A 19,861-nucleotide genomic window follows, 5' to 3' on the forward strand; every position below is an offset into this window, starting at 1 on the left:
CTTGTGCTGTTTTATTTATCATCCTCTAAGTGAGAAGGGGGTGGGTGAGGATAATGGATCCTTTAATAAATGACTTTCAATACTATATTATATTGTATACCAGGTCTCTTTCCATAAAGTATTTCTTAAAAGAACTTCCTCCAAAGTCATCAGCTATTTTGTCATTTTTCTAAAAAAATACTCTTTAGTCAAATGCTGTTCTATGTTTTGAGAAATGTGTTACCCACTTTCATTATTTTATGAACATCACAGTGTACTAAAGCCAGGTAAGACAGCAATGCTAGATAATATAAATGTAAAAGGATCATCAATGTTGGTTGATCGTGACCAAAATGGTCAATATGGGGCACAGAACTGTACGTATAATAATTTCTTTTGTTATTCTCCTTTTTAGCCTATTAAAAGACACAAGAAACATTAAGAAGATACCAATGAAGTTGGATATGGTGGCACACACTTTTAAAATTCAGCAATTGGGAGGCTGAGGAAGGATTTTTCAGTTTTACACCTGCTTAGGCTACAAAGCAAGTATGAGTTCAGCCCATGCTATACAGCAAGAAAGAAAAAAAATACAAAAATGTCAAACTTTAAGGAGAGAAAATATGTTGGTATATTTACAGACTTCTTAAATTGTAAGATTCATTCATTCACTCTAAGTAAGTAGATATTAAGTGGAGTACCTACGAAGCTATTGCTAATTTCTCATATTTCAATTTAAGAGTATAAACAGCACTTATTACAAAGCTTGATTTGGTACAACAGAGTTCATATGATATGATCTGGGACAGCTTTCTGTAGAAGATTCTCATGAAATCATAATGGACCCCCTTTGTTTATTTCATTTATTACTATATGTTAACACTGTCCTCGTTCCTACATCTGGGTCCTCTACCTAAATATCCATCCCCCCAAAGCTTATTATGCTAGTAATGTGCTCAAACAAATATAAGATATTATGCTGACAACCAGGTACTGAGAAACAAGGAGTACATATTATCCTCCAAAAAGTAGGAATAAGGTGCTAAGCTGAATGTCAAAATCCAAACTTGGGACATTACAGTACTAAGAGTAGTTTGAAAGACAAGTATACTTCAAGAATGTTAGCTAGTAAAAGTATGTTTAATATTTTATACAGTGTGTAAACTGACTGGATTTCCCATCCTTGCCCCACATACTATGAAGGCTCTTCCCATACAGGTCTGTCGCCTCTTCCTCCCCCAGCTTATTTTATAAAGTTCTTGAAGAGCCAGGACTGTGACTTCAACTCCAGAGCATGAAGACAGTGGCCTGCTTTGTACATCTGTTCATCTTGGGTTCTCTCCAGTAGGACCTGGCTCCCAAAGGAACCTGAGAGCCTTTCCTGCACATGGTCTTGTTGGCCCCCTGGGATGTTGGAAACATCAGTGCTCTGTTGAAATACCAACACTCTTCTCCCAGATTTGTTCTCTTCTTCAGTTAGGGGAATACATTATCTAGTATTTTTACTGTTAAATCATCAGAGACATCTGTTCAATTTATAATCCAAAGGAAAATGGATACATTTGACAAAAGATAGGTCCTCTTTGCTAACAGGGAAAAGAAAATCTATCAAGACAGGAAAATGATCAACCACAAAAGGATGGGACAATGTATTAATCTCTATGTTTCATACAATTTAGAAGAAACCTTTAGTTAGTAAGCACTTAAAATTTGTAAGCAATTTAAGATGTGATCAAGTAAAAGGTTGTACAGTAGAAACATGTTCTACCCTCCCTTTAGGGTTATTGCCTGCAGAGGGTACCTTGCTTGTTGGTGGTGCTCAGAAGTATGCAGACTTCATTTCCTTCTCCAAGTTCTGATGTTTGTATAGCTGGTATCTCAGAAAAACACTAACAGATAAGTGACAATAGTATAAAAAGTTTTCATGAAAAGGGGTAGACAAGATAAATTCAAGGGAGACAAAGGTAAAAATGTGAGTTCTTTTAAGGGACACATACTTGCATGATTGGGTTTAGGTTCACCGAAGTATAAGATTTTTAAGTAATTTAAATTTGTCTAAATAAATGCTATTAATAATACTTAAGATTTGTTAAGTAATTCCATTTTTTTATGTCACAACTGCATTATTTTAGATCTTACCCAGGAGTATAATTCTATTGCCTAAGCATAGTTAAGTCTTTCTTATATGTATAGATTTAAATTAAAGGCATATTAACATTGTCCTTGTACCCATATCTGGATCATCTACTTAATTTTTTTTCATCCAAAGCTGAGAGTTTGTACATATTAACATACTGGATATTGTCATTTAATTCATCTTAGACCAGAAACAGCCTAACAGGTAGCAAACTGAAAGAATATTCTGGCATTCTAATATGCTATCTCCAGGTTATAAATTAACCTATCATTTCTAACTAAGTCCTCTCCTAAAAGCCCTTCCCAGATACTAAAGAGTTAAAGCATATGAGCAGATAACCAATGCCTGCTGAGCACCTGAGGGCACATGATTATGATTAGAACCAGGCTTGATGGTATGGCCATTTTCAAACACTTGTAAAATTAATTACATTTGGAATTATAACTTGCAAAATTTGTTTCTGCTGTAAAGTCTGCTTTTATTTGAAATGTCACCATTAAAATCTTCATAGAGGAACAAAATTTCCTGACCAAAAATACAGATTAATACTTTTACAGGACTTAAAAAATGAGCTAGTTTTTCAAAAATAGTAAAATAAAAACAAAAACATTAGAGACCTACTGTATGAAACCACACAACACTTATTTAAAAAAAAAAAAAAAAGAAACCACCCTTTTGATTATCCTCTTCTAGGAGAAAGTTGCTATTTATCTGTAGATGAGTTAGAACACCTAGATACTAATTTGCCCATTTGAAAAGTACAGTCAGTTCCCGAAAAAGGCAAAACAAGTATAACAAAAACGTCTCAGGTTATAATTACTGAGTTTGAGGAAAAGAAGAAAAAAAAGGAAATAATTTAACTCTCAAGTTTTATGTATGAATAAATTCTAAGATGTAAAATGGACCATCCGTAATGAAAAAACTACTTTCTAACTCCCACAAATGGCTTGCACTCTCATTACACTAACTTAAACAGAAGATTATTCATTTTTGCTTGAAACATTTTGTTTAGTGTTCCTTTGTAATGGGGAGTCACAGGTGTATAGAGTATGAGGGAAAAGTGGAGGTTAATTTAATTTTTAGTCCAACAAAATTTTTAATGACAAATATTCAAGTAAGTGTCTTCTATTTTAATGACAGTACAGGCAATATGTGATTTAGTTATCTTGAAGCAATGTATTTTCATTTAATAATTCCACTCTACATATTTAGCTAGTCTTCTATTTTAGAGAAGAAATATACTCCTGATGCTAGAACCTACAACTTTGACTGCAAAACCAAAGATAATTATTCCAGTCAATGGAAAGAAAAATGACATAATTATACTGTTTGCAAACTCCCATAGAATCTTAACATATTCAATAATAACAATTACAAAAACAAAAAACAATTTAACCTATAAAACAGTACAACTGTTGTTTTTATTTGAGAAATAATATCACATACGCACAGTAATACACCATTCTATCTGAAGGGCTGACAAAGGTCTTGTGATGAACTCTGCCTTTGGTGATTGATACTGGCTGGTCATATGTCACAATTAAGAATTGGAATGCACCATCAAAATTCAAGATTAGGACTAAGAGGGAGGAAAAAAAAGCACCATGGAATAAAAGTTGGTATTTGTCAATGCTGCCCAGTGCTAAAAAGAATTCACCAATTTAGAAGCAAAATGTTCTGTAAGACATTTCCAGACTCCTGAATGAGCCAGCATTTTATATTCTTTCTAGCATTACACCAAAGAAAAACTTTATGGCTTTTTGAGATAAATAATTTAAATCCAGTTTGTGTATTTAAGCCCATTGTATTCTCCCACTCAGATTTAAAGGGAAAAAAGTTCACATTTGACAAGATTTTTCAATTTAATAAACTTTTCATTTGTACTAGTCCTTAGTAGTCAGTCTTCATCTCCACAACTTTATTTCATCAACAATCATCTCAGATACACCTTCTGACAAGACTGCTTGAAACATTACGACAGGAAACTATGCCTTCAGGAGCATATTTATTGTGTTTGAGATGATACACCAGTGCTCTCTGAGCTACAAAGGGTAAAAGGAAATCCTCTCATTACAAACTGACAAAGGTAAAAGGTAAAACATTTTCACAACAGCATGAACCACGTACTCGAGAAATAGGTCTGGGCTTAATACAAATGACATAATTCCTAGTCATCTACATCTACTTTTATAACTTCATACAGATAATGAATTAGGCTAAAATGCACTATAATATTTGGTAGACTTCAGGACCAGTATCCTTAGTACATCACAAAATACATTTTGATATCCCAAAGAAGCAAGACTTGCAAGAGGCGTTTTAAACATAACTAATCTACAGCTACAAAGTTCTACTCTTGACAGCAATTACCTTTTTAAGGAGTCTCCCAGTCTCCAAAGGATAAAAGCAGAGAGTAGAATCAGTATAACATATACACAGAAGTCCGTATTGTAAAGGCTATAAAGATTTGCAGCACAGTGAGAAGATGCCTTCTGCTCCTTCACACTGCATACAAATTAGTGAATTATGTTGCATATCTCTTGGTCCACTGTCTGGCTATCCTGTCATGTTCTGCTCTGTTGGTCAAATACTGAGTGGCTATGCTTCCAACCAGAGGATCCGCTGGAAAAGTGAAAACAAGAGTAAGATATTTGTGGTGCCTTAAACATACAGTTAGTTTTAAAACTCTATTAAATTAAAACACTTATAATTCAGCAACATTTACAACCATTTATATTTTTTAATATTCAAATTAGGAATAAATAATATTGAACAATACTGAGTTAATCTTGACCAGGCAAACTCAATATTAAATTCTGCCTTTAATATACAAAAATTATTATAAAAATGTCCATTTTAACCAAACAAGAAAACTATGAGTAGTTTTGGATTACTGTGTCAAAAGAAAAAGGTGGTTTTAAAACAGAAATTATTGAGATTAAAAAGTTTTACTTTGAGGCTGCGAGTTTGGTCTAATGGTAGAGTGCTTGCCTAGCATGCACGAAAACCTGGGTTTGATTCCCTGGTACCACATGCATAGAAAAAAAAAGATGGAAGTGGTGCTGTAGTTCAAGTGGTAGAGCTCTAGCCTTGACAAAGCACAATGACTGCTCAGGCCCTGAGCTCAAGCCCAGGACTGGTGGAAAAAAAAAAAAAGTTTTACATTGAATTATTATTATTATTATTTTGCCACTCCTGGGGCTTGAACTCAGGACCTAGCACTGTCATTGTGCTTTGTCAAGGCTAACTCACTACCACTTGAACCACAGCACCACTTCCACCTTTTTTTTCTATGCATGTGGTACCAGGGAATCGAACCCGGGTTTTTGTGCATGCTAGGCAAGCACTCTACCATTAGGCCAAATTCCCAGTCCCTGAATCTTTTTTCCTCCTGTGCTAATTCAATATTCTTTATTTGCCACATAATTTGAAGTGCTCTACATGATAGTTTTTTTTTTAAAAAAAAATACAAAAAGCTTTAGCTCTCTTTTTTCTTAACCCAGCTACTCAAATTTTCTTTCCATGGCAATAACCAATTGTTATTCCCTCAGAGCATTTCTCTTTAGAAATTTATAGACATTGACAAGCATTTAGCCTATCCAGTGAGAAAATGTCACAGTTCCTTGCCTTTCGCCTAGTGTACTGGAAGTCTTTACCTGTCAGTTCACATGGAGCTGCCTCATCCTTTTTTACAGCTGTATCCTCTAGTAATGAATACTCAATCTTTTGTTTGTATCATGTGTTTATGTATATATTTATTTATCCTATAACTTGTCAATCCTAAGTAATAGTGATATTTACTGACTTAAAAGTTTTATGGAAAAATTGAGTTTAAAAAAATGACTACATAGTAAGGTAGCAAATTGGAAACTCTTATGTCTAAACAAGACTTTTATCAAATGTACTACCCACGTTCAACTTCTAATGTGGTGAGAAGGTGTTTCAGAAAAAGTTATGAATTATACACCAAAGCAACTCTTTCATCAACCCATCATTTGATGTCCCAGTGCTATTACATCTAATGCCACTGCAAAAAGGGGGAACTACTTCATTACTCAGAGACTGCCTTAAAGTATATGGCAGCATGAAAGGGTTCTGCTGGGATTATAAATTTGATCTTCCTATAATATTTTTCAATCAATAGCTAAGTTAATGAAGAAATTTACTGCTTAGGTAGCCTTATTCTGTATGTATTTAAAGATATGCTTACCAGGGTTGCAATCTGTCAAAAGAGAACAAATAGACAGCAAAACCTTTGAAATAGTCAAAGCAGGACTCCAGTTGTCTTTAAGGATGTCCAGGCAGATGACTCCCTGACTGTTGATGTTGCAATGGTAGATTCTGGTGCGGAAAGTAACCTAAGTAGAGTGAAAGTAAAAAAGGAAATAAAAAGAAATGAAACCAGTGCTTTATTAGAAACTACAACTCTCAGTAACCTACAATGATTGCCGATACTAAACAATAAATAATTTACTTACAGTTTTAACAGTTTAACAAGAACATTAAAAGGCTTTATATGATTTAAATGAAAAAAAAACACTATTTTCACTTGGCATAGGAATAATTACATTGGTTCTGAGACAAAGTGACTGGTGATAAGTCCACACAAATAATATAATATGCAAACAGGTGGTTCACAGGCACACACAGATCTTTTATATCCATGTATGCACATATACAGACAAAGTGAAGGAAAAATTATTTGATGTCAAATGTTAGGAGGAAAGGATAAATTTTTCTTAGCAGTAAAGTTGTATTAGTTTCTCAATATAAAGAATCACAGAAGTAACTCAGTTTCTTGCTATCTCAGGAAACAGAAGTATGGAGGAAGATTGATAAAATTATCTGCACTACCTGCTTTCAACTTCTCAGCTATTTATTTCCACTGTTAGTTTAATGCCTTGCTAAACTAAAACAACAAAATGAAACATGCAATGTTTTTCTCACTACTGGAAAAAGAAAACTGGCCTACCTCTACATGTATGAGAAAAAAGGGCAACAAACATGCAAGCTTTGAAACTACTACAGCAATAAAATTAGGCAGTTAATGCACAATTTGGAATTGTAGTGAAAAAAAATCCTATCTTTTACAATCAACAAAGGTACTACAAGCAAAATCTAAGAAAATAAAAGTTTTCAGAATGTCTTTCTGCAAAATGATAGGTGAACACACAAAAAAAGGAGGAGAAAGAGGAAAGAAAGAGGAAGAAAGGTTAAAGGAGAAACAACACACAAACATACTCCCTTACAATCATTTGCTAGTTAAAAATATAGCTACGATATGAATAAGCAGTCTTATTTATAACTATTCAAATAGAGTTAAAAGTGTAAAACAGATTTTAGTCTTGTCAAAATCAAAATGTAAAATAAATCCCAGTAGTAGTATTTTTTTTTTTTTTTTTGCCAGTCCTGGGCTTGAGCTCAGGGCCTGAGCACTGTCCTTGGACTTTCTCAAGGCTAGAGCTCTACCACTTGAGCCTCAGCACCACTTCCAGCTTTTTTCTATGTATGTGGTACCAAGGAATCAAACCCAGGTCTTCGTGCATGCTAGGCAAGCACTTTAACCACTAGGCCAAACTCCTGGCCCCCCAGTAGTATTCTTATATTGATTAAATATTTAAAATGCAGTTTTAGATATACTAGGTTAGTTTTTACCTTTTTAAATATAGCTACTGGAAAATTTTGAAATAAACTTTGCACAATATTTCTGATAGCAAATTTCGTTCCAAAATATAGGAGCATTTTGTGCACCTAGATCAAGCATTTTGTGCACCTAGATCAATTCAATAGGTATAGAAATAGTTTATAGATACAATATTCAAAGTTACCTCAGCTATTAAACAAATGAACAGAATACCCACAGAAGCCACACCAAGTTAATCTACTAAATATTATTCATTTTTACATGTGAGTTTTCTCATTTTGCTTATCTGTAATGATAAAGATCAAATTTGTATTATTAAATTGCTGTTTCTAGAAGTTGTCAAACAGGTTTGCTTTCTATTCTATTACTTAAGGTTCATAGGATATTTTGCATCCTAAATCTAAAATATTTTAATGATGAATAAAGAATAGTTTGGTTATAATGAACAATTAACCCTTTTGTTGAATGAGTTATTGTAAGAAGCAAAAGTCAATTAAATTACTTTCTGTATCAAAATCCTTGGTTCAGAGTTCATGAATTCAATGAAATAATAATGAGCACATTAATACATATTTAAGCTCTAGAATATCTGATTTAAAAGAAGGATAAATATTAACAAATTTACTTTTAGTTTCTTACCTTTGGTGGCTTAAATGGATAATCTGATGAAAATGTGATATCCAGAAAAAACACACCACCTTCATACACAGAGCCTGGCGGACCAAGTATAGTTGATCTCCATTCATAAATGTTATCTCCTTTAGGCCCAGCACTATTTAGAAGAAATTAAGAATCAGTATGTATGTCTATAAGCACTGAGTGCCAATCCTTATAGCAATGATAAATCAGCAACCTAAGACAACAAAGGAAAAGCATAATATAATGAAGCCCCAATATGTCATGCATGTACATATAAATGCAGAAATACTTCAAACTTCAAAAAACTGTAAGAAAACCTACATAGGTTAACCCAGAACCTCCTAGTAGCATTTGAGCTCATTTTCTACACATACACACACTCACACACATGACAATATATGAACACATTTTGGATCTTTCTATAAAATAATTTCCATATTTTACACATCTTAACACTTATAATTTCAAAACAGTTTTTGTAAATACAATACTTTCAATCTACAATTTTCCTGATAAAGTTGACTAATACAGAAACATACGCATAAAAGTATTTCTCTCCCATTGGACAAAAAGACCTTCTTGAAATCAAGAAAATCTCTTTTCTTTCCTTCCCCTGTTCCTCTCACTTCTCCATTCTGCTCCTTGTACCTTTCTCTAAGACCAGAGAGGAAGAATTTTACTCTAACAGACTGGTCTCAAAACTTATCAACCCTGCTTTGATTTCTGTAATGGGTAAGATTTCAGGTACCTGGTACCATGTCCAGCAATGTCTTGTCTTTACTTTAATAGTGGTCCTTTCAGCATTCAACAGTTGTAACACTAACATTTTTACAGATTGCATTGTTAAGGGAAAAAAAAGAATGGGTTTTACTTTGAGCTTTTCTTGAGTTTGCATATGATTAGATTCACGGACTGAATTTCTGGCCATTCCAATAGGTAAGAGATAAGCCCTTCTCAGGATATTACATCTGGAGGTACCACGGTCCACATGTTCTTGTGATATTAAGTTTCACCACCCAGACAAAATATTGCCCAGTTTTCCTCATGGGTAGTTGCTATCTTTTTTTTTTCCCCTGTGAAACCACTAAGTTAATCTTTAGGAATATACTTTAAGATCATGTAAATATCTTGTTCATCAAAATTTCTCCTCCCCAGATCTAACCTCCATTTGTGATTCTTTGAATTGAACTACAATGCTATCACAGTCATGATTTTCAAGTCCAGTACTTCTTCCACACCTGAGCCCCTTGGGTCCTGTCTTCTGCTTGTGTTTATGTACACCTAGCATTATTTGCATGGGCTCATTAATTCCTAGTTTTCCCTAATGCTTTACATTCACTACTACATTTAATTATTTGATGATCAAATTATGCCATATTTGGCTAGTGACTATCTCTGCCAATAAGCTTATATAGCCTGTATACACTTGGGTCCTTTAGGAGAATGTTGTCAGAAACCAAGATCTAAGTGTTAGTTGCTGCAAAGTCATACTTAAAGTAATTGTAATGTAACTGAAGTTGTAATGTGCTCAATATCACATCTGACTTATAAATTACATACTAAATGATTCAATAAAATGTAAACTTATATACTTGTAAGCAACTTTCCTACCTGACACTCTCTTCAAACATCTCTTCAAAGACTTCTACTTTATTCTAATTTTTCTATCACAGATTATCTTGGCTTTCTGAACAAATGGGTGTAAAAGGCTAGTACATTTGCCTTTTTTTCTGTTTTTTTAGTGTCCATCATCTTAGAAATAATCTATAGGTATTACTTAAAATAAACAACAGTATGTAATAAACCAGCTTTTTTAAATAATGAAGCATTAGTTAATATAACTTATGCACATAGTATTACTTTTGTAAAACATACTGTAAGTAAAATTCAAATAAATGATAGTATCCATTATCAAATATATCTAAAGAATCTGAAGAACTAAAGCATGATTCATACAAAAAGAGTATAGAAAACTTAGTAATACAATAAAAGTAGTTGCAGATTGTGTTGATTTATCTTAAAGGCACACAGGTGCATGTACATGTACTCCTTCTTCCCCCACTACATCTTAATCTTTTGGCCTATTTAGGGAACTATTTTAAAATAAATTTTAAAATACTTCCTATGTTCATCATTTAAGAATTAGGCGTATTCTGTAAGTGAAATTCATTGTAACACAAAGAAAATAAATGTTAGTTTTCTGTTTGTTTGTTTGTTTTGTTTTTCTTGCCAGTCCTGGAGCTTGAATTAAGACCCTGGGCACTGTCCTTGGACACTTTTGCTCAAGGCTAGTGCTCTGCCGCTTCCAGCTTTTTCGTGTATGTGGTACCGAGGAATCAAATCCAGGTCTTATGCATGCTAGGCAAGCACTCTGCACTCTACCACTAGGCTACGCTCCCAGCCTAGAAAATTAAATGTTAGTTTTATAAAAACAAACTTCAACCTGATTGAACTGCATTCCTTTCCCATGTTTCCACTTGTTCAAATTAATCATTATAAAATTATAATATCAAGTTTTGATAGTTATAGTTGCTCTTGTAAAATGTTTCTAAGCTAAACCAGGCGCCCGTGGTTCATGCTCATAATCCTAGATACTTGGGAAGCTGAGATCTGAAGGTCACCCATTCCAGCTAGCTGGGGCAGGGAGTTCTATGAGACTATTATCTCCCATGAATCACCAAAAAGCTTGAAGTGGAGCTTGAAACTTCAGCAGAAAAATGCTAAGCCATGACCAAATCAATGCAGGGACAGCACCTAGGCCTTGAGGTCAAGCCCCAGGACCTGTGTGTGTGTGTGTGTGTGTGTGTGTGCGCACACACACACACACACACACATGCACATGTACACATATATACACAGTGTTTCTAAACTATACATTCTATATACCAGTAAAAATAATAGCAATGTTAGCTATGGTCTATATAAATTATGATAAGCCAAGCACTTTTACCATAGTATACAATACACTTAATTCTCCTAAGACACATCTGAAGTGAATAATAATGCTATCTTTCCATTTTTAGATGAGTAAACTAAGGCACAAAATTAAATAACTTTTCTTATGTTCCAGAATTACAAAATAAGAAAATAACTTAAATGAACTATGTATGTTACTTTGTTCAAACGTAAGGCTTTTCAAGGATTTTCCTTGAATTTCCTCTTATAATTCTCCAATCTCCCAATTTTTGTAAATATCTGCCTGTAGCCCACTAGTAATTGGAAATTCTTCCTCAAAGAAATCAAATCCTCAAGTTACCTACTATCAGTCATCTAGAGCATATCTTTTACTAAGAATCAAATAAACCTTAGCAGGGTGTTACAGAATAGCTGAGACCTTATTGTGTTTCAAGGTTTACCCCAAGAGAAATTTCTTGAATGGCCTAAAAAATAATCAGCAGTCTTAGGCTTGAGCTCAGGGCCTGCGCACTGTCCTTGGACTTTCTCAAGGCTAGAGCTGTACCACTTGAGCCTCAGCATCATTTCCAGTTTTTTTTTTTTTTTTTTTTTTTTTATTTTGTGGTACCAAGGAATTGGACCTGGGTCTTTGTGCATGCTAGGCAAGCACTCTACCATTAGGCCAAACTCCCGGCCCTTTTTACTAAATTTTAAAGCATTAAGTTTACTGACAATGAAAATAAAATAAAAGAATTAAAAAAACCTATTTCACAGGTCTATGCAAAGGCACACTAACAACTAAGATGCCAATTCGTCCAACTTCATCTAGATTCAATTTAATTCCAAGAAGGAACCCAGGAAATTACTTTATGGTTATCAACAAACTAATTTAACAGTTTATATAGACAAGAAAATACCTCAGAATAGCTAAATCAGGAAGGAGAGGACAAAGTTACAGCAGTCAAAACCTTAGGACTTACTAAAGTCACCACAGAGTGAAACTGCTGAAAAAGCCTGACAGGTCGGGAAACAGAACAGATAGTCCAAAAAAGACAAATGTGAGTACAATGAACTAATCTTTCACAGGAAAGCAAAACAATACAATGACATATACAGTTTAAGAACTGGATAGTAACATACAAAACAATAATCTCAACACCAAGCTTACATTCTTTACAAGTTAATGAGTCATAAACCTGAGTAAAAGTGAAAAACTGGAAAGCTCCTAGGAAATAAAAGAAAACTTAGATGTTATTAGGGATAGTGACAACATTATAGGTAGAACATGTAACACATTCTAATCATTGTAATACAAATAGTGATTTCAATACTGGCACACAAATGTTAAACCAATTTTCTTCATAAGGTTTAAGTATATGAATGGAAACTCAATTTTTTTCCCAGTAAAAGTACTAAAAAGTAATGCTATATTCTATTTATTATGTTATCAGATTAATCCTGATATGTATTTTCTAAAAATAATAACAAACAGTGTCTTTGGCTTCATCAGTCTGACCCCAAATTCAGTAAGTTGGCAGGTAATCACTCTGACCTATGATCTTTCCTATTCAAAGTGAAAAAGAGGGGTGAAAGTAAAATTCTGGTCACAAAAGATGAAAAATGAGGGGCCAAAAAAAAGGGTAAGAGGCCAAGAGAAAAGAGAAAAGATTACTGTTGGAGACTTAGGGAGGCAAAATGACTGAAAGAGGGAGGACAGAGGAAACAGGACTATTGAAATGGTGGATAGGTATACTATGCACTTGGAGGCCTATGAACCGCCTTTCTGCCTAACACAGAAGAGAAGGAAGGACAGTGACCAGGAAGCAAGTACGAAAATGGAGAAAGGGGTTTGCTCTGAACAGAAGATACAAAGCAAAGACACAAGAAAAAGAATCTCCCATTGTACAAGAGCACACCTATCCACGACACTCATTTCATAGTTCATACAGGATGTGACTGGGTCCCAGCTATCATTTTTTTCTCTATACTTTCTATAGCTAGGTAAAATTAATTAAGATAATTAATAAAGAAGTTAAAATACAGACCTCTCAACTCTGTGAAATGGTCAATTTCAGTTCTATAGTTAGAATTATCTAAAGTCACATAGGTTTTACATTATGACAGATGATGTCAAAATATCTATTGTTTGTAAAAGTATAACATATATCAAAGTGGCTATGTAGCAGCACCTTGTGTAAGGACTATTTAATAATTCTACATTAAACATTACATAATCTAATTCCATCTCAGTTTTATTTAATTGCCTCCCCACACTGGAGATGTTTTTGAAAAAAACCTGCTGACAATACCAAGATGAGTGTTAGACTCTCATATTCACTGCCTAGAATACAAGGGAGAGGGAAAACTACTAAATGGTTAAATTCAAGAGCTTAGGGGACAAGGAAAAAATATACAACACCTTCCAAACAAAAGCAATTTATCTATTTAAAAAAATCCATACTGGTTTGTAATTCTTTTCTGGAACATTTTTAATCATTTCCAGAAAACTATGATTAAGAATACTGTCCTGTAAAAGAGTACATTCTTCAGTAAGATTTGTGTTAAAAAAATAGTCTATGTCCCTTTAAAAAATTCTTGAACCATCATTAACTTGCTTAATATGTTAGACAGAACATATTCCTAAAAAAGCAGCATGTGATAATGTGACATGTATACATAAATCAGTTTACAAAATGTCAGCAAGAATGTTAATGAATATCCTTATCAAAAGGATGAACTCAAAAAATTTATTAGACATGACAGAATAGGTTTCTCTGGGACAGGGAGAGTAGCTCATGCCTAGAATCTCAGCTATCTGGGAAGTAAAGATTGTAAGGGTGGTAGTTTGAAGTCAGCCAGGGCAAAAGTTAACATGACCCCATCTCAGCAAATAAGCTGAGTCTGGTGATTCATACCTGTAATTCCAACTACGACATAAGAGGTCAGTGGTAAAGAGGATGGTGGAGGCCATCCCTGGCAAAGTCCCAAGAAGCTATCTAAAAAATAATCTGAGCAAAACAAAAGGGTTGTAGATGTGGCTAAAGTTCTTGGGCACTGGCCTAGCAAGTTCAAGGTCCTGAGTTTAAACACTGGTATGAAAGAAAGAAGAGAGGGAGGGAAATAAATAGAAACAGCAAGAAATGGAAAATGAAAAAGGAAGGAGAGTAGGAAGGAAAGAGAGTAGGAAGGAAAAGGCAGGAGAGAAGGACAGAAATGATCTGAGAGACGTTTCTTCTATTTGCAGTAGATGATGCAAGGTTTCTGATGTTCATCACTACTGCAGTCTTCTTCAGAACTATCAGTACTTCACAGCTTATTGTAACACTCGTCATGGAAACACAGATCTACTGCTGTGTAATCATGAGAAACCCTTCATAAACAGTAGACACTACTCACTGCAAGTATACCTTCAGGTGAACACAATTCTACAACTGTTATCATAGAAGAGAAACTAATTTTGTCAATAAGGGCTCATTTATCACCTTTAGTAGCATCTCTGAACATTGTACTTTCTCCACTTCTACCCTATGTTTTAGATTTCCCCTTAAGTTGAGATTTCAGCACATTACAATTTGCTATATATGATGCCAGGGACACCGTCACACATAAGTCTTTAGGTGTGTTAAGACATTTCATTTTGTTTTACAAAATCTACATATAGGTAAATTTCTAAATCTTCAGTTGTAGCTTTACATATTATCCATTATTAATTTAATTTTTTTGGTACTCATTGGACAGCATACTTGTCTGTCCAAAGTCAACCAAATCAAAATACTCTTGAACATGAAAACTTGTCTTTCCCCAAGCCAAAAAATTGTAGGACTTAATGAAGGCAAAAGTGGGGAAGGACAGTTACACTCCAATTATTGGTGGGTGGAGAAAATAATGCATTTTTCTGAGAGATGTCTAGCCACATGGATTTACAACAATTGGCTCAAGTAATTTCAGTTCCAAGAACCTGTCCTAAGGGAATAGACAGATGTGGCCTGAGTTTTACACTGGGAGGCTCAATGCAAACCAACAACGGAGAAACTTTTAAGTAACTCAAATGTCCAACAAATCATTAAACCATGAGTTTTCAACCAACTATGATGAACCCACTAAAAATGGAGTGTTTCAGTTAATAATATGAAAAATTTTCATGTAGTCTAAAGGAGGAAAGCAGATTATAAAATTAATATCATAGTGGGGCTGGGAGCTTGGCCTAGTGGTACAGTGCTTGCCTATCATGCACAAAGACCTGGGTTCGATGCCTCGGTATCATATACATACAAAAAAGCTGGAAGTGCTGCTGAGGCTTGAGAAAAATCAAAGGACAGTGTTAAGACCCTGAGCTTTAAGCCCAGGACTGGCAAAAAAATTTATATCATAGTTATTAAAAATATTTCTGTATATCATGTTTTAAAGGGGAAATGTTAACAGTGGCTATGTTTTTATTTTGATATAACTGATTTTATTTTTTTGCTCTTCTGTAGCATCAGATATCCCATGATATTTGCACATTAGAACAATAAACATTTTTATGTGATAACTTCATTTGTTCCAGTTGTTCAGGCATAAAAAATGAGTTTTAATATTTCTTCTTTGCTGCCTCCCCTAATCTCTGAATAATCTTGCTGATACTCTCTGAATAACCTTGTAACATAAGAAGGTAAGGAATCAACTGTACCAGAAAAGCTTGGAAATCACATAAATCCTAAAATGTGGTTACATTTACCATACCTGTGACACAGGCAAATTAGACAACTGTTCCCTTGTCTGGTATGATTACAAGAAAGCAGCTCAGCTTCCAACCAGGATCTAGGATTAGGTTATAGAATGGGAAGTTCTTTGGAAACCATTTAGTGTTAAGTCCATGGTTTTATAAACTCAGAAACTCATCTCCAGAACTTGCTCAAAGCCATGACAGGACATGAATTCGGATCTGCTTTTTGACTCGAGTCATAACTGTTTACCAGTATCTTTGAAAATTTCCTTGAGTCTTTTCTGTTATGTTTCTTTCTCCTGCCTCTTCCAGTATTCATTATTTGAGAAGATTTCATTGGTAGAAAGCCAGCTAGAGACCACAGAAGCTTACAGTCAAGTCAGAAGACATGAAGCATATAAAAAACAGCCTCAGAAAGCATAAGACAATGATGGAATTTTCACAGAAAATCCGAGTTAACAGAAAAAGACTGAGCCATGTTCAACACATATTCCTACTTACTAAGACAAATTAATTTAAAAAAAATTATAAAGTTAGAGTAAGACTGAAAATTAATGTGTTAGACTAAAGAAATGAGATGATTAAATTGCAATGTAACCCCCAGAATGGATCTCGGAAAAAGAAATATTAGTGAAAACAACGGTAAGATTTAAATAACAAGTAGTCTAGTTAACAGTAATTTGCCAACATTATTTTCTTCGTTTTGACAAATGCTGCCGAAGATTTCACAACTTATTCATCATCTACACTTACCTCTTATTTTCTGAAGGAAAGACAACACTAGTTTATAAACCAGAAGTCTGCAAATACTTAGCACTTCATGACAGTGGAAGAGAGGTCTCTTATTCACATACTAGTAGTCTTCCATATCATACTGTCCTTTGAACCTTGTGTACTATCATTCAAAGGCACAGATCATTGATACAATTCTATTTCACAAACTTTACTAAAATTTGTAGCATTAGCCGGGCCTGGTTGCTCATGCCTATAATCCTAGATACTCGGCAGCTGAGATCTAAGGATCAAAGCCAGCCCAGGCACTATGTAACGTAAGACTCAACAGAAAATGGGAAGTGGGGCAAGGAGCAGGGTGATAATCTTGAACTGAAGAGTTCGGAAGCAGGGCTCAGGCCCAGAGTTCAAGGCCCAGGACTGACTCCCCCCAAAAAACAAATGCAGCATCAATAATCCTTCTGTTGCATAGCAGTTAAAGAAACAACCTGATAACCAATCTAATAATTAGTATATAGCTAGAGTGAACATAAACATTGCAGTCAAAGCTTTTATTACTGTTCAATGTCTTTATAAGGTTCAAGTGCTACTTGACAGCCCATGAAGGCTAAAATCTACTCTAGGGGAAAAAAAGAAAAAGAAAAAGAAAACTAAGCTCGGTGAATCTTTGAATTCTTAGTCTTCATTTCATGTCTTCAGAGAAAAAATTTGCTGATGCAACAGAAAAAACCCTCTAAGTGCAAAATCCAAGTCTTCTGTTCTTCTAATGTATAAAGTAACTTCATTTACTAGTTTCTCTTAATGAGCCTAGCAATATATAAAAATCTTAGGAACTGTTGTGATAGATGACTTGAAATTATGATTCTTTTTATTATAATTGCTACTAAGAAGTACATCATCAGACTAAGCAGTTTTCCCAATATTTTTAACCTGTAATCCACCTGAAATCTATGATGGCTACTTGTTCTCATAGTTTATAATACATTTTACACTAAATAGAAATTACATTTTAATCTAAATGAAAGGTTTGTACATTACAGCATTTAATACCCCTCAAATCAGTTAATGCTTACCAAGTTAACCAGTTGCTCAATAAATGCTTGCTGAATAAATGTCAAATGCAATAAAATGCATCATGACACAAAATTGACTTCATAAAAAAATTTCCTGCCCACTAATGTTTATTGTCTGCACATCAAAATATTGTAACTGTTGTGAGGATAAAGGGATAAACCTCAGTTGATTAAGTCAAAATGGTTAAATGCAATGGAGAATAGCATTACATTTACAGAACTAAAGTCAATTCAATGTCCCATGAAGAATGCATCACTAGGGCCGGGAGTTTGGCCTACTGGTAGAGTACTTGCCTAGCATGCACAAAGACCTGGGTTCGACACCTCGGTACCACATACATAGAAAAAAAAAGTCGGAAGTGGTGCTGAGGCTCAAGTGGTAGAGCTCTAGCCTTGAGAAAGTCCAAGGACAGTGCTCAGGCCCTGAGCTCAAACCCAGGACTGGCAAAAAAAAAAAAAAAAAAAGCACCACTATTGCTTAAGTAGGTAAAACAGGAAGCTCTGTGAATATGTTACTGTTAGCCAATCTCAATTCTTCCACTTCAAATATACGAAACAAAACAATAAGCATCTGCCAATCCTATAAAATTTTAGGAATATTAAAGAAATGGGAAAGTTAAAAAGTATTACTCTGAGTAAACCCACCAGTCACAATCACATACATATACTAAAAGTTTAAACTAATAGGACATTCTAGAAAAGGCAAAAATGTAAGTCAGAAAAAAAACTCAATGGAATGTCATAGGCACACATATGGCTACATAAAATATTTTGTGATGTATGTTATTCAGGTGAAAATCATATGAATTTTACTTACTTTCCTATTTTTTAGGTAAAAGAAAAAAATGCTTCAATAATTTCATTTCTAAAATGTACTAATTCAATCCAAAAAACAAAATGAAGACCAGAAGAACAGAAGACTCAGAAATAAAATCACAACCAAAATATATACGGGAGAAGTCCTTTTCAAGAAATGGAAATCTGATTACCTGCAACACAAGATTGAAACCAGGCTCCAGGAAATGTACTCTTTATCTAACTATAACTTCTCTGTACACTATGTTCACAATAACAATAAATAAATTCAAAAAATAAACTCCAAATGGATCAAAAATCTTAATATAAAATCTAAAACTTCAAAATTTATTAAAAAATTAGGGAATACTTTTGAAGATATTATCAGATAATTATTTTCTAAATAAAACAAATTGATAAAAAATAAGAACAAAAAGTGACAATGAAATTGTATCAAGTTGAAAAGTTTCTGCACATTCAAGGAAACAAATGTCAAAAACAAGAAACAACCTACAGCAATGGAGAAAATCTGTGCCAGCTATTCAAGAAAAATAAAATTCATAACCAAAATATAGAAAGAACAAAAAATACAACAAAAGAACATATGAGAATAAATAAGCGAATGAACTGAAAAGACAGTTCTTACATATTGGAATAAATACAAATACAAATTCAGGATAAAATGCTAATATCTTTAATCATAAAGGAAATGGAAACATGCAAACAGAAACTACACTAAGATGCCATCTCACGTTAATCAGAAGGGCAATGGTCAAGAATGTAAACAATAAATGCTGACAGGGGATGCAGAAAAAAAGGAATCTAAAAACACCCCACCGTATTACTTGCTGGACACAGGACAGTGAATCAATGTACAAAAAAATTATCAGATATCCATGTTTATTACTATGCAAACAGAAACTACATTAAGACGCCATCTCACGTTAGTCAGAAGGGCAACGGTCAAGAATGTAAATGACAAATGCTGACTGGGGATGCAGAAAAAAAGGAACCTAAAAACACCCCACCATATTACTTGCTGGACACAGGACAGTGAATCAATGTACAAAAAAATACCAGACATCCATGTTTATTACTATACTCTTTTCAAAATGGCCAACTCTGAAGTCAGAGGAAGTGCCCAACAACTGGATGAATGGATTTAAAAATATGGGACATATATGCCATGATGGCCTATGCATGTGAATAAACAATCATGGTACAATATTTTGTATAGGGACACTCAGTTATTCCAAAACCTT

General features: G+C 34.1%; 1 protein-coding gene across 1 annotated transcript in view; it reads right to left on the reverse strand.

Moving 5' to 3' along the window:
- Window positions 1-4,102: 4,102 nt before the first annotated feature.
- Window positions 4,103-19,861, reverse strand: part of Ube2e3 (ubiquitin conjugating enzyme E2 E3) — a 51,333-nt gene continuing 35,574 nt past the window's right edge. The window contains exons 4-6 of the mRNA XM_090342527.1: window positions 8,400-8,532; window positions 6,327-6,474; window positions 4,103-4,738 (exon numbers count right to left, since the gene is read on the reverse strand). Coding sequence (XP_090198653.1) covers window positions 4,641-4,738; window positions 6,327-6,474; window positions 8,400-8,532 — 379 coding nt within the window. The 3' untranslated portion in view covers window positions 4,103-4,640. The remainder of the gene's footprint in view (window positions 4,739-6,326; window positions 6,475-8,399; window positions 8,533-19,861) is intronic.

The sequence above is a fragment of the Megascapheus bottae genome, chromosome 12, assembly GCF_031878675.1.
Source record: "Megascapheus bottae isolate mThoBot1 chromosome 12, mThoBot2.hap1, whole genome shotgun sequence".
Classification (NCBI taxonomy): Eukaryota; Metazoa; Chordata; class Mammalia; order Rodentia; family Geomyidae; genus Megascapheus; species Megascapheus bottae.